Source organism: Heterodontus francisci, chromosome 33 (genome assembly GCF_036365525.1).
Source record: "Heterodontus francisci isolate sHetFra1 chromosome 33, sHetFra1.hap1, whole genome shotgun sequence".
Classification (NCBI taxonomy): domain Eukaryota; kingdom Metazoa; phylum Chordata; class Chondrichthyes; order Heterodontiformes; family Heterodontidae; genus Heterodontus; species Heterodontus francisci.
Window position 1 is genome coordinate 31,983,548 of NC_090403.1, and position 20,205 is coordinate 32,003,752.

At 40.8% G+C, this 20,205-nt stretch overlaps 1 protein-coding gene across 2 annotated transcripts in view; it reads right to left on the reverse strand.

The window, feature by feature from the left end:
* Positions 1–4,319: 4,319 nt before the first annotated feature.
* spop (speckle type BTB/POZ protein) overlaps positions 4,320–20,205 on the reverse strand; it is a 120,969-nt gene continuing 105,083 nt past the window's right edge. For both annotated transcript variants that reach the window (XM_068013266.1, XM_068013267.1), the window contains exon 11: positions 4,320–5,522. In XM_068013266.1, coding sequence (XP_067869367.1) covers positions 5,378–5,522 — 145 coding nt within the window. In that variant the 3' untranslated portion in view covers positions 4,320–5,377. The remainder of the gene's footprint in view (positions 5,523–20,205) is intronic.

Sequence of the window (20,205 nt, forward strand, 5' to 3'; positions counted from 1 at the left end):
TTTTTAAAAATTATTTTAGATTGGGTTTAGCTTGAGTAGAAAAAAAAACATACCTCTTGTTGTTTAAAAGGAATAAACCCTATTGGGGTCAAATAAGAGGAAGGGCAAGAGGGACGATTGTGACCCCCTCCTCACCTTGCCCATAACACACTGCACTGATTGCAGAGTCAGAAGAGGCCCTACAGGAAATTGTGAACAAAGTGAACGCAAGGAGCGTGGAATATGGATCAAGAATGAAGTGAAAAATACCAAGACTATGGTGATAAACACCAGAAGTGAAAATTGAAGTAAATGGACAAGTCCTAGAGCAAGTGAAAAGGTTTACATAAATTGGGCAGGTTATCACAGATGACTGGAGATCTCACTGAGATTCAAAGGAGAATTGAGATAGCCAAGACCAGTTCTGTCAGAATGAAGAACTTTTTAATCAAAGAAACTGACCCTGAATCTTAGGAAAAGAATGCTGAGATGTACATTTTGGTATCTATATTATATGTCTCAAAGACATGGACAACAAATAAAGTGATTATTTATAAGTTGAATGCAGTCGAGATGTGGGCATATTGGAGGATGTGCTGCATATCTTAGACAGAAAAACTAATGAGTAAGTGCTGGAAATGGCTGGAGGAAAAAGGAAATTAGTGCACAACATCAAAGAGAAACATACAATCCTTCCGTCACATTATTAGAGCAGAAGGTAGACAGAGATAATTATTGGAACGAATGATCAATGGAAAATATGAGAGGGAAGCAGAGAAGAAAATGGATGACATACGTAATGGACTGGATGCAGTTGGCCTATGCAGAACGTGCAAGGACAGCACATCAGAGAGAGGTGGAGATCCAAAAGAGTCAAACTTTGGGGAAGATGATGCACCAACGAACGAACGAATACCTGGGAAATTTCCAATATTGTCAGGTAGCTGCCAGTGTTGTAGCTATACAGGAAATTCTTGGCTAGGGGGGCAGCTAGCTCTGGAACACAAGTCTTCAGTACCACATTCAGAGGTTATCAGCGTCCAGTGCCTTTGAAGTATCCAATGCCATCAGCTGCTTCTTGACGTCACGTGGACTGAATCAAATTGGCTAAAGACTGGCATCTGTGATGCTGGGGAGGCCTAAGAGAGCACACCAGGCCCTGTTTAGTACCCATCTGAAAGACGGCAATTTAGCACACCCTCATTACTACACTCAAATGTCAGTCTGGAGCTTGAACCCACAACCATCTGGCTCAGAAACAGAAGTGCCACCGCTAAACTGGAGCTGACACTTTGAATACACTTATAATAAATACAAGTCAGAGGAATTCATGTTCTGAGAGGTGATATTAGAGGTATACAATAAGTGATAGAAATATAAACCAATAAAACTAAACTAAATTGCAAGAGTAGAATATAGATAATTTGCAGCCAATCAGGAATAAACAAAGCATCAGCAGAAAAAAAATACAACAAAGCCCAATTTAATATTTGAAATGCAGGTTAGTACTCTAATTTTGAGGCCCAGGCTTCCATAACAAAGGAAACATTTCCCAGGGATTTTAGTCTAAATGTTTTTCTCCCCACAGGTTCATGTTACAATGTTTGCCTCCATTGGTATATTGCCAGATAACTGAAAAGTCAAATTGGCAGCTCAACCTCAGTTCAAAAAATTACATGAACAATCTGATTGCCCTGCATCTGCTGACTAAGTGTTCAGGATTCATACCTATAAAATAAATTAAGAAATTCCACAGGCCAGTATTTTGATTCTTCTTTGTTCTTTATGGTATCTATCAACTGAATCGACTGCTTTTGGTTCATTCATGTTTAGTCAATTGGATAAGGTGATTGGTAACTGAGCAAACGAGTGCTTATTAAAGCCATCACTAAATTCTGAACCAAGATGTGTGTCACTTGAAGTGTGACACTGACAAGGCCATGATTTGAAATGTGACTTAATGAATGGAAGCTAGATACACTTCTTTTAATTATACACATTGTATTGGTTAATATAAAAAAAATTGAGAGGAACCAGGAGCTGATAATAGTTGTTAAATACTTCATCAGTTTTAACTCTCCACATCCATTCACCAACATTGCACAGCTTAACAAGACATGCAAGTTGAGTTTCTGCGTCAAGGTCAGTTATCAATACTCTTTTTAAACAATTATCTTCCGCATCAAATATAACATTCAGAACAGCATAAAAATAATGCCATCTTTGGAACTACTTTTTTTTTTCCAAAGAAGCTTCGATGGTGACACTGTCTTTGTAAAACTTTAGTCAAGGAACTGTCGAGAAAGTAGACGCAAATGCAATGATCACGTACAGGCTTAACATCACAGTACTCACGAAGAAACAAACCTATCAATCATTTTTAAGCATGGAATTCAGCTTGACATTTAAGCTGTCGGAGGAAGTTTAAATTTTCTTTTAATGTTTTTTTAAAAACAGACCATGTGCTGTATCTGGATTTGCACTTTTATTCCTTTGAAAGTATTTTGATAGGTTTACCTTTTTGTAGAATCACGGCTCAATTCCATTCTAAAGTTATAAGCAGGATCGCTCAAACCTGCGACTGAATTTCAGAGTGTGATCTTAGGCCAACTGAAAATGCAAATGTGCACACCAACCTCCATCCTGTCTCTTTTGATACCCCATAACTGAACACTAAAATAAGTTATAATTTCAACATTCACAAGTAAAATAGGCAGCATGTAAATCTGGTAACTTCTGGCATATAAGGTGCAATGCCATGCACTTCGTTAGTTTAATTGTTGGTTTAGAATGCTCTTGCAGGACTTTTTTTAAATTGGCAATTGTTAAAAAAAAATGCCGCAGAATTATGACAAATGTGAGGTATCAAGAAAATGAGTCAAGAAATTACTAAATAGCACAGGTGAAGTGGACAAGGAGTGCCTCCCAAGCCCAGAGGAAATGGTATCTAATTTTCTTTATTCTGGGCATTTTTCTCATATTGCTTTTGTGTACAGAAAGGTTCTTGGAAATCTGTATTTAACAGAGAATTACAAGAGGGCAACTCAGATGTTGGAAATATTCAGCTTCCTGAAGAGATAAAAATTAAAGGTTAGTGCTTTCATCAATACCTGGCAACTGAACACAAAGTACAAAAAAACCCCCTCTTTTTTCTGATTTGCATCAATCGCCTGATATATTTAACTTTAAAATTTTGATGGCTATGACTAATAAAATAAAAAATTGTCTATCTTTTCATGTTCTTATATCATGTTCTAAATAGTAACCGAAAGGATTTTCAGTTTATCATGATTTTTAACGTCCCCAAAAAAGTCTGTGCTGGAGGAGACCAATTTTATCCAGCAGTTGCCTGATTAAAATTTTTGTTCACCGAACTATTGCATGGAATGCAGCATAAGTCTAAACAATTCTAGTCAGCATTGCATTACACATGAAACAATGTTTAAAAGCAAATTTGTGAAGCTCTCTCAAGTATCTGAGAGCAGAGATGGAAGGGTTTGAATAAGCAGTGTAGTATGATGGAATGGAGATAAGCTGGTAGATAAAAGGACAAAATACATAGGTGACATTCTTTAATATATCAGCCTATCCTCATATGTTCACATGAGCAATGAAAGCAGACCATACAGTTTATAGTTTCAGGAATGTAAAGCTATGCTGCCAGCGGCTGTGGTACACAGAGTAAAGCTTTGATTTAAAACAAAATCATAAAGTACCAATGCAAATTCAACTAAGTTTCCAGTCTGATTTTTTTTTTTTACTCTGCACCATCCAGACACAAACCAGTTTCTTACTTTGGAGAGGAAACAAAAAGGAGAAAAGAGCAGCACTGGGAGAAGACTGCTCAAACTCTGTTTGAAAGGGACAAAGTAAATCAAGAATTTTAAGCTTTTGACAGCACAGCCAGACTTCACTGAAACTATGCCCAAGTTTCAGAACTAAATTTACAGGATGCAAGGATTGTTGGTGGCATCCATTCTCATCCAAAACATTTGTAAAACTGAAATCTCAACCTTGGTAACAGGACAAGAGTCATTTTAATCACCATCTGAAAAGGAGATCAGCCTTTTCAAGTAAGTTTCCGATGTCCTCAAAACATAACACCACTGAATCAAATCAGAATAGCAGACTTTGCTCCAATAAATAAGTGTGTTTGGGGAAAAAAAAAAGATTTCAATACACATTCTGTTTAAGTGACTAACTTTAAAAATAATTTCTGCACAAAATTTATTCACTAAACAAAAGCTGAACTTGCTGTCAAAATCATACAATTAATCAATATTTCAGATTATTATTTAGGGGTAAAGGATTTCCTCTGAAGAGGAAATACACAGAAGGCATTTCAATACAAAATATTTTATTTATATTTTCCAAAGAAAAATTTGGGAGTTAACTATTTTAAATTTTGCTTCCCCACTTCTGAAAAGCAATGCAACCTGGGAACAGGTTGTTACAAATTAACTGTTTCCTTCTTGGGTAGAAACAGTTGAGAGCGTTTGACAATAGCTAGAATTCAAGAGCTGAAGTAGTTTTTCTTCATTGAACAAGAAAATGTGTTCTTCAACTCTTGTTCCATTTGCTAATCCATTCAAGAAAAATGCAAATGCATTTTTCACACATTCTACACATGAAACCTCGTATTCATTTGAAAACACATTTACATAGCCATAGCTCTTATGTACCTAAACAGAGTTTAGCTTAGAATGCTAGGAACACATGAGGGTAAAGTCTAAACTGAACGGTTTCTTCCCATGTTTTTAAAATTTGACCCAAATTTGTGTGGTTTCAGTTTTTCCTTGTAAAAATGTTTTTAATATGATAATACAAGTGCTACTTAGACAGTTCTCTTGACTGTTGTCGCAAACGTGCACACTTTGGGTCAGATGTGGCTAAAGACACCAAGATATTTGCATTTTCACTGGAAGGACAAAAGAAGCCCATTGACATCAATGGCATCCACAGCCTGGGTGCTTCTCTCCTCCATTTAGAGGCTGTCCATTTGACTCTAGATGCCCCATCCATTTTCTTGTGCTGACAGAAGCTGGCTTCAAGTTCACGAAATGAAGTAGATGAAGTAGTGCAAGTTAAACGGCTACCCTTTTCTTCCCTACCCATCCCACCCCCCATAATGAAAGCTTCTGAGCCAACATCTAAAAATATCCGTTAAAAAAACAGCGGGAATCCGTTCAGCCAAGTCTAGGGGGCACAAGGCAATGCAGCAAAAGTTTGTGGTTTGTTTTTCTCCCCAAAGTGCTTAGTGCAGAAAGGTCATTAGCACACCAAGCACGGTCCTTCCCACGGCGGGAAGCGCGTCAGAAAGCTTCATACATTGCATTGTGCAATATTGTGATCGGGTCAGTGCTGTTAAAATGATGCGCTCCATTTTCTAAATGTCACTTTAGGATTGCTTGAGCCGCTTGCGGGGAGGACCAAGGAAAGGGCATTGAGCTGACGCTAGTGACCGGTAAGCTTCAGCCACCAGATGAGGGTGGGACAAAACCATAGATTTCCAGCCAGATGTTTCCATTACGTCAGATGCATGGCTATAAAGATGAAAGAAAAATAAGTAAATTATACACACCCACACGTTCATAATAGGTCAATGCATTAATTCCCATTTCCAAGATAAGACATCCTTTTTTCCAGTACTTTGCTGAAACTTAACTTGCCAGTTTTTCTCCCCGACTACCTACATGAATTTAAAATTTACCAAGCAAACAAACTGTATGAAGAAATGTAATAGTGATAATTGTGTTATTTGTGGGTTACAGAATTGGATAACACACACACACAGAGGAAGGAGAATACCCTACCTGCTCCATTTCATATCACCAGGTTTAAAAGATCACAATAATCAGTTAATGGGCTACAAACAGGAGTTCAAGTACATCTCTCATAACTATGCAAATTACCTGCATTCAGGAGGGGAAAAATAGGGGTATATAAATGAGAGCTGGCAAGCACTTCTGGCAATTGCAGTAATTTGCAAATATATGGCAAATATTCATTCATTCATAGCATCCTGGAGCAGAAGATAATGCCCCTTTCATTTGGCTATGGCTATATTTTAGACTAATACAAATTCTAATTTATTTTACAGTAGAACAAGAATTCTAGAGCTTAATGATTGATGCCATGAGACACAAAAATTATAGAATGATTATAGCATAAAAGGAAGCCATTCGGTCATTATGTTTGTGCCTGGAACTCTGCAAGAACACTCACGCTGGTCCCCACTTCTCTGCACTTTCTCTGCAGCCCTGCAAATTTCTTGTCAGATAATTAGCAAATTCCTTTTTGAAAGCCACAACTGAATCTGCCTTCACCACACTTTCAGGCAGTGCATTTAAGATTCTAATCGCTCGCTGCTGTCAGGAAAACCCCACCTGCCAAGACTGAGGCACACATTATTTCACCACATGAACATTAAAACTTAAAATTGCAAGCCTTGACCAGAAAGACATTTCCATGATAACAGACAATGTTAAAACAATGGGGATCCAGCAGTTGCTTACCCAATACACAGAAGTGGTCAGTCCAGTTTTAGTCACATGGCTAACTGGCTGTTGCAGAGAAATTTGAACCTCCAACAAAGGATGTGAAGAGATTCTTCCATATAAAGGAGCTAGTCACATGACCAACCTGCTGGGCACCTTGGGAGTTTTTTTTGAATTTGAACTCCCAAAGGGAATTGAGGCAGAATGCCTTGTGTTCATGGACGGAGAGCATCTCCTCTCCTGCCTGCTCATCTCTCAAGGAACTGAAACCAATGAAGACACGTAAACTCAAAGAAAAGGTTTCCTACGTGAACAAGGTTTAAGACTAATACTGGGCCCCAACGAAACGCAACACCATATCTTCAATCAAGGATTACAGCAAGCTCGAGAAACAGTAATAAGATATTGCCTCAGACGGTTCTACTTATCTTTTCTTCTGCTCTTTTCTGTCCCTATTTTGCATGTTTATATCGCATGTGCATGCTAATGTGGGCGCATCGTAACCAAATAGATTCTGTCCTTGACCCCCTCTAGGACATCTTCTCTCTCCAGTATAGTAATATTTTCCTTAATCAATACTGCCACCCCTTCTCCTTTCTTTCCTATCTTTCCTGAACACCTTGTATCCAGAAATATTTAGGACCCAGTCCTGCCCTTTTTTGAGCCAGGTCTCCGTTATCACCACAATATCATATTCCTACATGGCTATCTGTGCCTGCAGCTCACCAACCTCATTTACCACACCCCATGCACTGTAAAACTAATTTAGGCCTTGTTGCATTCCCTCTTACCACACCAAATACTTTAGTCTTTCTTACTTTAATGCTATCTGTCTCACCCAATTCTGTGTGCACCTTGGTTTTCCTCTCTAATGTTATTTCCTGGTTTCCCACCCCACTCGCCAAGTTAGTTTAAACCCTCCGCAATAGCACTAGCAAACCACTCCGTAAGGACATTGGTTCCACTTTTGTTCATATTGCTCTATTCTCCTATTTCTATACTCCCTAGCAAGTGGTACCGGAAGCAATTTGGAGATTACTAATTTTGAGGTCCTGCTTGCTAGTTTCTTTCCTGGCTCCCTAAAATCTGTCTGAGGAGCTCATCCCTCTTTCTACCCATGTCGTTGTTACTGATATGGATCACAACCAGTTGCTGTTCACCTTCCCCCCTCAAGAATGCTCTGCAGCCAGTGAGTGACATTCTTAGCCCTGGCACCAGGGAGGCAACATACCATCCTGGATTAACATCTGCGGCTGCAGAAACACCTTGTCTGTTCCTCTAACCATGGAATCCCCCATCACTATTGCTTTCCCAATCTTCCTGCTGCACGGCGCCACCCCCACCAAATCCCCCCCACCCCATACAGCTGAGCCAGCCGTGGTTGTCATGGACTTGGTTCTAGTTGCACTACCCAGAGGAGCATTATTCTAAAGAATACCAGTTGGAAAGTGAGATGTACTCCGGGGACTCCTGCACTGCCTGCCTCATCCTCCCCGACTGCCTGGTGGTCTCCCATTCCCTCTCTGCCTACATACCCTTAAGCTGTGGGGTGACCACATCCAGAAATGTGCTATCCACGAAAACATTCAGTCTTGCAGATGCAACACAGTGATGCCACTGCTGCTCAAGCTCCAAAACCCGGAGCTCGAGCTCCTCCAACTAACACTTCTTGCACGTGACTGTCCAGGACACGAGAATAATCCTGGAGTTCCCACATGGAACAGGATGTGCACTCCACAGGACCAAGATACCCTGCTACGCCTCTACTTATTAGACTATTAACTGACTTAACAGAAATAAACACAAGACTTAACTAAATAAACTCACCAGCTACTCACCAATCAGCTGCTTCCCCTGTGCTAACATCATTATTTTATAGGGAGGTTAACTTAAAGGTTTTACATACCTCTTAACTATATATCTTAGATTTTAATTTACTGAAAAATTCAGAAACCTTTACTGATACTATCCCTTCCTATTTAATTTTAAATTCATCCCATAGTTTTGATTAATTAATTGAACACTGCTTGTAATTATGTGATAAATTCGAAAATTGATTTTAAATTTTATGCTAATTAATTGATTTGGTCTCACCTTATAGTTGATTAATTTAAATTAAATGCTTACCAGTATACTCACCCCACATGACTACGTGGCCTGTGACAACACTTTCTTTTCCCTCCTGTTCGGTTCAGACTCACAGCTGATCACTGATCATAGTGCCACCCTGCTACGGCGCCTCTCCTTTGCCGCTGTTCCACTCCGCTCCCACGCCTCTCCTTTTATGACTGCTCTGATCTTGGGCCTCTCCTTTTGTGCTGCTCTGCTCCTAGTCTTCTTTTAAATTCCTGCTGCCCGGTGTCCCCACTTCATTTACATGCATCCTCTCACTTCACTCCACCACTCAATGTCCTTCAGAGGCTCTTAATAAAAGACAACTTTATTCTCTCACTAGAGGTAGGATTAGGTCCTGGATCAACAAATGGAAACACAATGACTTGTACATAAAGACTTACATATAAAAGCCTTTCTACCTTAACACTAATAAAATGTTTAGGTGCAAGTCCACACAATTTGCTTTCAAAATTACATAATTAATAACATATTAAAAAGGTGTAAAGCCCTGGTGGACTACAAATCTTCTCTAATAGACTAACAAATTTATGAAGGTAAAGGATGTCATTTTTCTTTCACGGTAGCTCAGTGTAATCTCCATGAGGCGAGGATCAGTGTTTTCAATATACTGTGACCGCTAGACCAGAGGCTGCAAAAATTATCAAATTATTTCGCAAAAATCTCCTTTGAGTCAAATATCAAGCCAGGTTAAATTGGAAATTCAGAGGGTAATTAACAAGACAATTAGTGAAGTCATTAAATTCCCTAAGAGGTATCAATTTGATTCAGTTGCATCCATTCTGGCCTCCAAGTCAGAAAGTAGCTCAAGCCCCACTCCAGTACTTGAGCACAAAATTTAGGTTGGCATCTCATGATACATGGTCACAAGTGCCATCTGTCAGATGTGGCACTAAATTAAGCCTCAAACTGCTGTGTTCGTGGTTCAGGTAGATACTGAAGGTTCCATGGCACTATTGACAGTTCTTCCAGCCAGCATTCTTCCCTCAACCAATACCAACAAATGAACAGATTAACTGGTCATTCATCTCAATGCTGCCTGTGGTGTCTTGCACTGCACCAAATGGCCGCCACACTTTGCTCCACAAGCACTTAATTTATTCAATGTGAGCTGCTTTGGGACATTTCTGAGGGACGTGATTAGATGTTATATATGTGCAAATATTTTTTTTCTTCACCAACTCCCGCCATCCCCCCCCCCCCCTACTCACCGGCTTCAGGAAATGGCTTTGTGGCTCAACCTGGTTTCACAGATTTAGGAGCTTATTCTTTACCTCTACGTTTGCAAGTCTTTGACCTCATATGGCAAACATGAGAGTGGCAGTAACTGTACATTCTTTCGATATTAATTAAATATTTACAAATATTGCCTGCCAATTAAATATTGTCACTAAATATTTGAAAACGTATTTTAAGTACAAGTTGTGCAAATCTGCTTCTGAGATAGAAATTCCCTTCATTCAAGGCCCAAGTTGCAAATGCACACAAAGGCCAACTTAAGATAATACATCATATACCACACTCCAGACAAATACAACAAATTTTATTTCTAAATAGCAGAGAACTGCTGGTGGGAAAATAAAAGGGAGACTTTGGGCAGAAGGGAACCTCCTATACATATTCTGGATAGCAGCCCATAAAACCACTAGCATGACCAGTCTTGCATTTCCAGAAGACCTGGCTCAGTGCTTACTGTGCCGGTTATAAAACGCACCTCCACCAAATGTGAATGATTATCGAGTAGTCTGGGAGTTGTTCTAGAGGCTCACTCAGTATAAGCGCCCCGCCGCCCCCCAGCACAGCACTGTCCACTACCTAACTACTCAATCATGAAGGGCAATGATCTCAACCAACATAATAAAGGGCATTTAGGGCCTTCTCATCTGTCCAAGTGTAACTAATTCTCCGAAGCCATGACCAAAGAGCTGCCTCATCCCCCTGACCTGCACCATTCCCAGCACAAGCAATCATGCCAAGAAATGTGGATAAATTGATACACTCCTCCACAAGCAAGTGCAATCAATAGCTTCAAAAGGAGAACTCAATGCAGAATAGAATATCAGTGGCACAACCATTCCAGCTGATCTTTGTCACTGTTTCACAAATGTGGTACGTACTGCCATGCAAATCATTTACTGTGGTTATTTAGCAAAAAGAAAATTCATGCCAATGAAATCCTGCCTACCATTCTATTTAAAACTCAGACGTCTTGTATTGTGCATACAGTCTGATCAATCTCAGGCAGACTGCCATGAGACAGTGCCAAATGGGAAGAGAGCTTTAGTACCTTTTGGTACCTTCCAATTTGAAGGAAGGATTATTATAGACCGGCTGGTTTGTGGGCGAGCCAACAGAAAACTCTTGCTGGATACAGGGGGGCGCAGTGGTTAGCACCGAAGCCTCACAGCTCCAGGGACCCGGGTTCAATTCTGGGTACTGCCTGTGCGGAGTTTGCAAGTTCTTCCTGTGACCGCGTGGGTTTTCGCCAGGTGCTCCGGTTTCCTCCCACATCCAAAGACTTGCAGGTGATAGGTAAATTGGCCATTGTAAATTGCCCCTAGTGTAGGTAGGTAGTAGGGAATATGGGATTACTGTAGGGTTCGTATAAATGGGTGGTTGTTGGTCGGCACAGACTCAGTGGGCCGAAGGACCTGTTTCAGAGATAGAGACATATAGATATAGTGAGATAGAGTCCACAGAGGCACTGGCAAGCTCGAACACCTTGCCTGAGACACTTTTCCATGTGAGCCTTGGCATTAAGTTTCAGTAGGTGATTCAATCATCTCCTCACCCACATATTGCAGTTTCTAGCAGGAGTGACTGAACAGTGACTAGGGAGTGCAAACCCTGCCTGATTATTTTCCTTCCCAGTGCACAATGGGGTGAGGAAAAGAGTAGCCCCAAGTGGCGTCCTGGTTGAGAACAACATAGACCAGGATGTAAACCTAGCCTGTATAGCTTAATATTACACCAGGCTACATCATAAGCCACCAGTCCACTGGGCAGCTAAGCTAACCCATGTTAATTAAAAAAATAGTGAACAAATTGCAACATAAAAATGTGTTGAAAATGTCAATAACCTTGAAAATGCACTCTAGAAACCACAATGGGCTGGATTTTACCAGCCCCCACAATGTCAAGGGTCATGGTGTGGGGGCCCAGAAAATACCTCCGGGAGAAGCTCGCCTTGATGCCGGGAAGGCCCCACCCCATATCATTTGCGGCAGCGAGGCCTCATAGCGACCTCCCACCGCTCGGTGACAGAAACTTTTGTTTTGACGGCCGTTCCACTCCGATATTCCAGCTGGTTCCTGGAACTCCCATGCCTTCGGATCTCCATTTGGAGATGTGAGGCGAAACACTAGTGGGAAGGGAAGAACGATAAAAACTAATGCGATAGGCAGAGGGGATAGTGGGAATGGGTTGAAGGTTAACGGCTCTGAACTTTGGGGGTGAGGGGTGGGGGGGGCGGGTGAGTGGAAGGTCGAGATCGCAAGTTTAGTTTTTTTTGGAGATACAGGGCAATTAATAAATTGATTAGTCATTGGGGAGTGGGAGAGGGGATTGAAACTGCTAATAAAGGTTTAAATTTAATTTTTAAAGACCCCTGCACCGTTAAAATTTAAATGGAACTGAAGGGTTGGAAGCCCTTTAAAAATGGCAGTGGTGCGGTTGCCGGGGACGGAGTGCCCGCCCCCTCTACGTAAATGAGCCACCGCGCTAAATATCGCAGGGGCTCCGTGGGGCAAATCCCATTCGTGCGTCCCGCTGTTTTTGGAGCTCACCACAGAGATCGGCAGCAAGTTGTAAAAATTCCGACCAATATATTTAGGCACCCATCAAGGAAAATGTGAATAAATGCATCTAAAACATTTGACAAGAAGAACATTTCACTCTTATTTTGTCATGAAAGCAACCACAGCAGCAAGCTTTGGCTTATCAGAATCTGCCAGTTCTGACAGACCGGTGGGGAGAACTTGCTGCAGTGAGCAAAGAGATAACAATAAAGCCAGAAACTGCTAACACAATCATTTAAAAAATAGTCTACTCTAGGCAGTGTTAGTGTTATGAATTTAAAAATAAACTGGCTCAAAAATTTGAAATCTTCATTTCACAGTCCTACTCAATCTTATATTTCCCTCCGAGAGGTCTACCATAACACTAAATTTCGCGTTTTTAATTTGACACATCTTGTTAGTACTTGGAACAAATTAGGATGCCTTTCCAATGGGAAAGCCTTATAGATACAGCAAACCTAACCAGCAGATTTTTGTTTTTAAATTTTATTAACCGCAATGTACTTTGTAGTTTTCTTTGAACTGTGAGTTCCCTTCTGAAAACCAAAATGGTTTCTGGCTGCACACTGCTGCTGGGAACTGCAGGCAAACCACGAGTTTCAGAATTGATTTGGAGCTACATTAGTGATATAGCAGGTCTGCATTAAAGCAGCACACTGCAAAAAGTCTCAGCATTCAGAGTTCATCTCACCTTTTGGTAAATTTGCCTCTTTTGTTCTCTCAGCAGTTTAGTGGAAGAACTTGATAGTCAAGTTTCAAATCAACAAGATTTTCTTATGGATTAAATGCAAGATCAACTTTGACTGATGTTCATCTTCAAACTTCATAGTCTCAGTTAGGTAGTTTGTAAGTCAGCAAAGCTGTCAATTCATAGTCTCTCATACTCAAGCTAACTTCCCTAAGGATTGGCCATGACTGTTTAAGCAGAGGTGAATATGGGGTAGTTTTAATTGTTTTCTCCACTGAGGATAAGGATATACTTTTTGTGTGAGAGGGCAGTGGGGTGGTGGTGGAAAGAGAGAAAGTAAGGGGAAAAATATAACTGGCAAGAAGAACTTTTACTGAAATTATTACTGCTAGAGTTTAGGTTGACTATCCTCCCAGCAAACTACAATTTAAAATCTTATGGTAATCTGTGATAGGAAATGTACACATGTAATTGTTTCTCTTCCAAACAAACTACAGTTCCTTTTCAAAAAAAGGTCACTATCATTTCCCATACCAGTAACTTTTCTGAGCTGGAAATAATGTGATCTTACAGCTCTGCCACCTTATTTTATAAGGCCATTATAAAATACAACATCTTGTTCTAATTATCCCTCTCCATCAACTTAAATGTCAAGTTTCCCTTAGAACAAATTTACAAGAAAATCCAACTAATGGTTATATTTTATGTTCTCTAAGCACAGTCGTCACTCCACATTAAATGTCATTACTATGGCCAAATCTCTAGCAAAGCATCTACAAGTTTACATGTAGAGACTGTCACTAACACCACAATTCCACTACTCCAGAGTCTGTGTTCCAAGGCTAAATTTTCACAGTACCATTTTACTTGAAAATGGAATTCATATATTTCAATTATTTCTCCAAGAATCCTTCATTAATACCAATAAACCAACTTTTAGCAATGTAATAATAGAACATATAACTCATATTCAGGTTTTTAAAATGCCTTAATTAGGCCTGATGCACAACATGAATGAAAACTGGCTTAGAATAGTTGATTCCTAACTGGATAGACCGATCCTTTACCAAGGACAGAATACCCAAAAGGTAGGATTATCAGCTTAAAACTGAAATTGAGAACATGGTCAATCATGCAAAGCAGAGCAAGATCATGTTTTAGATTGCATTTGATGCCAACCTAACAGAAGCAGAGAGGAGCAAGATGCTGTAACTAGCTGAGATTAGTGATCATAGCACTGAACTTGAAAACTGCAAGCTCAGTCTTTCCTATTATTATATACCATTAGTCGTTTGGTAGTACAGAACTTGAGTATTGCTGAAAACAGACATTTTGTCAAAGCTTTTCATCTTGCACTCATCAGGACAATTTGCAAGAATACTAATGTAAGGGAAAGCAACAAATTTATACTGTATGACAAGAGAGTGCTGATTGATTGACAAGTGGACTCTGACTGGTAGAGGCATTGCCATGCAGAATGCACCAGTGTATGGTGACTGAGTTAACTGCCAAGCTTTCTTTGAAATATAAACCAGGCAGCTTGACTGATTTCTCAGGGCAATTCCTTGACCAATGAACCAGCAAACAGCGGAAGGGACATGCTGTTTGATACGATCCGCCAGTCTTTGGGATGTACGGCTTATATACCTAGCATCACACGAGCACTGAAATTCATATACCACATTACTCATTTGAGAGATAGGCAGAACGTCTTTCTGGCTTGACGGCAGCATCCTGTTTGCAACAGGCAAGGTACAGACTGTACCCAATCAGCCCGTGCGTGCAAAACTCAAAACACAGACATTAGATGTGATTCTGCGATTGGACAACATTTGATAAATAATCCCCAGTGTGCTAAGAATTACGCTTACAACCAATGTAAGATTGTCTGTAGGGCTCGCAGTGTGGAACATTTGCGCATACTGGAAGCTACATCTATTAATACACAGGACCCAGTTCTTTACATACAGAAAGAACCTGTAGACACATTGTGCCTGTTTCAGTTAAACAAAATAAGTGACAGCCGTTTGCTGGTTCATTCCTCAAGGCAACGCCTTGACCAGAGTCAAGCAATTTCAATTAAAGCTTGGCAGTTAACTCAGTCACCATACGCTGGTGCATTCTCCAAGGCAACGCCTCTACCAATCAGAGTCCACTTGCCAATCAATCAGCACTCTTCTCATACCGTATAAATTTGTTGCTTTCCCTTACATTGGTATTCTTGCAAGAATGAGTGCAAGATGAAAAGTTTCAACAAAATGTCTGTTCAGCAATATCTACCATTCTTGACTCAAAAATGTTAATAGTAGACTGGAAAAGTACAGTGTAAAACAGGTTTGGATTCACAGTACTCAACGTTTATCTGGACACAATTGTAATTTTAGATGTCACATTGCTTGCATTTTGTCCGTTTTTCATTTGATACATTCTCACCCTCATCCACTTTGACACTTAGTAGATTGTATTAAACATCAGCCATTGATCATTACCATCCCCAAAATGTTGGCTGACCAGTATACTGAAATCTAATCAACAAACTTATAGAAATTGTGCTGCAGATCACATAACATGCTACCTAAATCATCTTTTTTTAAAACTTAATTGCAAATCCCAAAAACCTGATATGGCATAATTTAGTACGCACAAAAATGTGAAAGCATCGCTTCTTTTACAACACTTGCTCATAGCCTGTTAAGGGATTTTCACATGAAATGTCATATGAACTTTGCTGATTACGATGCAGTTTTAAGAATTCTTTTAAAGCATTCAGCAATAGTCAGGGGTCAGTACTCCACATAAATGAATGCAAAATAATACATTATAAATAGAAATGGGGTAAGCAAAGTAGTGCATATTTTTCATAAGACAATCTACCAGTCGTAGCTCTGAAAATCCTACTGGATCTTAGACATATTTCTATTTAAACAAGTACATTTTTGGGAACAGAGCAAAATACACACAGCAGATTCTAATGCTATCTGCCCCACATAAGCTCACATCTAATGTCTTCAGTTTCATCCAAGCAGAGAATTCTAATGTGCTCGGTAGTCATCAAGCAAGCCAACAAAGTGTTACTGGAAATAAAAAAAATTTGAAGCAAGTACCAAATTTCCCACCAAAAGACCCTCTTGTGCCCAGTATAATACTTTGGCAAACCATACCAAGATACAGGGTATCTTCAACACTCACTGAAATATACACCATAAAGTTTATATTTTCTGCTTTGTTCGAATATTTATATTTAAATAATTAAAATTTTAAGATGGAATTTACTGAAATCCTGATCTAAGCGCAAAACTTTTATTCTCGTAAACTGTGATTCAACTCTAAAAATATTGGTACAGCACTCCAATCTGTCCCAAGTACTTCAAGTTACTTAGGTTTCTGAAAAGTCTGCTTCACGTAAGGTTTTGATCTATTCTGACTTATAGCATACTACAGAATTGTGCTGTTCTTCACTGCCATCCAACCTGGCACTCAGAAGTGGAATTTCCCCCACCCCCCCCCCAAAAAGCACTAGTTATTTAACTCCCATCTCCAATGGGTACAGAAAAAAAAACACTCCATCTATTCTTCAGATGCATTCATTCTGCATCTCATCCCAAAGTAAAAATCTTGATCCCTGAAGCCATTATCAGTCTATCAGTAAGTGTGCAATGCTGTTTTATAAATATTTTCATGCTATGCCACCCCAAGCACATAAATAAGAGGTGGCAAGCTGGTCTATTGCTAAAACCACTGATTTTTAAAAAACTGTTTCCAAGAGTTTACGAACTTTATTTGTTTTTCACTTAATGGTAGGTTTAATGGCAAGGTTAGACTCAGACCAAAGAAGTTGCATCATTCCAAGCAGAAGGGCCACCCGCGCATCAACACGAGCAGAATTTCTCACCCACAGCTGTTACAAAAATTTCTAAATTCACTTGTAACAGCCCTTCAAAACACTCCCACAGGGGATGCTGAGACCAAGTGGGCCCACATCAGAGACGCCATCTATGAGTCAGCTTTGACCACCTACGGCAAATGTGCGAAGAGAAATGCAGACTGGTTTCAATCTCATAATGAAGAGCTGGAACCTGTCATAGCCGCTAAGCGCATTGCACTTTTGAACTACAAGAAAGCCCCCAGCGATTTAACATCCGCAGCACTTAAAGCAGCCAGAAGTACTGCACAAAGAACAGCTAGGCGTTGCGCAAACGACTACTGGCAACACCTATGCAGTCATATTCAGCTGGCCTCAGACACCGGAAACATCAGAGGAATGTATGATGGCATGAAGAGAGCTCTTGGGCCAACCATCAAGAAGATCACCCCCCTCAAATCTAAATCGGGGGACATAATCACTGACCAACGCAAACAGATGGACCGCTGGGTTGAGCACTACCTAGAACTGTACTCCAGGGAGAATGCTGTCACTGAGACTGCCCTCAATGCAGCCCAGCCTCTACCAGTCATGGATGAGCTGGACATACAGCCAACCAAATCGGAACTCAGTGATGCCATTGATTCCCTAGCCAGCGGAAAAGCCCCTGGGAAGGACAGCATTACCCCTGAAATAATCAAGAGTGCCAAGCCTGCTATACTCTCAGCACTACATGAACTGCTATGCCTGTGCTGGGACGAGGGAGCAGTACCCCAGGACATGCGCAATGCCAACATCATCACCCTCTATAAAAACAAAGGTGACCGCGGTGACTGCAACAACTACCGTGGAATCTCCCTGCTCAGCATAGTGGGGAAAGTCTTTGCTCGAGTCGCTCTGAACAGGCTCCAGAGGCTGGCCGAGCGCGTCTACCCTGAGGCACAGTGTTGCTTTCGTGCAGAGAGATCGACTATTGACATGCTGTTCTCCCTTCGTCAGATACAGGAGAAATGCCGTGACCAACAGATGCCCCTCTACATTGCTTTCATTGATCTCACCAAAGCCTTTGACCTCGTCAGCAGACGTGGTCTCTTCAGACTACTAGAAAAGATCGGATGTCCACCAAAGCTACTAAGTATCATCACCTCATTCCATGACAATATGAAAGGCACAATTCAACATGGTGGCTCCTCATCAGAGCCCTTTCCTATCCTGAGTGGTGTGAAACAGGGCTGTGTTCTCGCACCCACACTTTTTGGGATTTTCTTCTCCCTGCTGCTTTCACATGCGTTCAAGTCCTCTGAAGAAGGAATTTTCCTCCACACAAGATCAGGGGGCAGGTTGTTCAACCTTGCCCGTCTAAGAGCGAAGTCCAAAGTACGGAAAGTCCTCATCAGAGAACTCCTCTTTGCTGACGATGCTGCTTTAACATCTCACACTGAAGAATGCCTGCAGAGTCTCATCGACAGGTTTGCGTCTGCCTGCAATGAATTTGGCCTAACCATCAGCCTCAAGAAAACGAACATCATGGGGCAGGATGTCAGAAATGCTCCATCCATCAATATTGGCGACCATGCTCTGGAAGTGGTTCAAGAGTTCACCTACCTAGGCTCAACTATCACCAGTAACCTGTCTCTAGATGCAGAAATCAACAAGCGCATGGGTAAGGCTTCCACTGCTATGTCCAGACTGGCCAAGAGAGTGTGGGAAAATGGCGCACTGACACGGAACACAAAAGTCCGAGTGTATCAGGCCTGTGTCCTCAGTACCTTGCTCTACGGCAGCGAGGCCTGGACAACGTATGCCAGCCAAGAGCGACGTCTCAATTCATTCCATCTTCGCTGCCTTCGGAGAATACTTGGCATCAGGTGGCAGGACTATATCTCCAACACAGAAGTCCTTGAAGCGGCCAACACCCCCAGCTTATACACACTACTGAGTCAGCGGCGCTTGAGATGGCTTGGCCATGTGAGCCGCATGGAAGATGGCAGGATCCCCAAAGACACATTGTACAGCGAGCTCGCCACTGGTATCAGACCCACCGGCCGTCCATGTCTCCGTTATAAAGACGTCTGCAAACGCGACATGAAATCGTGTGACATTGATCACAAGTCGTGGGAGTCAGTTGCCAGCATTCGCCAGAGCTGGCGGGCAGCCATAAAGACAGGGCTAAATTGTGGCGAGTCGAAGAGACTTAGTAGTTGGCAGGAAAAAAGACAGAGGCGCAAGGGGAGAGCCAACTGTGCAACAGCCCCAACAAACAAATTTCTCTGCAGCACCTGTGGAAGAGCCTGTCACTCCAGAATTGGCCTTTATAGCCACTCCAGGCGCTGCTTCACAAACCACTGACCACCTCCAGGCGCGTATCCATTGTCTCTCGAGATAAGGAGGCCCAAAAGAAAGAAAGAAATATGTTAAGGGGTGGTAACCAAAATTGAAATCTTTGTGGAATTATACCAATGCTCAAGTTACAAGCAGTTAATAAAAGTAATAATGCAAATCAAAAAACTGATATCACATTTGATACCGGATCCAAATTGTATCGCTTCATGCAACAATAGTAAGTACGCTTGTTGTTTGATGTTTGTTTTCAGAACATGTTGTGCAGGATGGGAAATAAACCATCAGCAACAGATGAAAAGGTTGTAAGCAGGTTACTGCAAATTAGTAATTCAGTTAACATAGCATCAAATCTTTGTGATCAAAGTGCAGCTCTATGTTTACAGCTTTATGACTAGTTACCATGGTAGAAAAGTAGTTAAAAATAGTCAACACAAATTGAAGCCATAGCATTTAAAAAAAAATATAATTAGCATTTTGTAATATGGATATGCATAACTCCACTTGGCTGTCAAAGATTGCCTTAAAAGAATTTTGTCCACCTTCTATCTGGTCAAAGCCTGAAATTTGTTGATATATTTTACACACTGCAGTTTTTCACACTACCATTATACATCTACAAATCACCCCAACTAAAATCACTACCTAGGAATTGGGGTGTAGAGAGGTGCAGTCATCTATTTCAAATCTATTCAAGATCTTGAAAAAAAAAGTTTAGATTCAGAGGATACCAATTTGAAGCTTCAAAAGATTTACTTATCATTGAAGGTAAAGACATGTGACAGTAATGGCTTTATTTTAAAGTGGGAAAAAAAGTAAGAACATTGAAAAAGATGGAGCTACAAAGCAGAAAAAAAGTTAATATCAGGAACAGGTAAATGTGCAAAGCCATTTGTAATGAGACAGTGC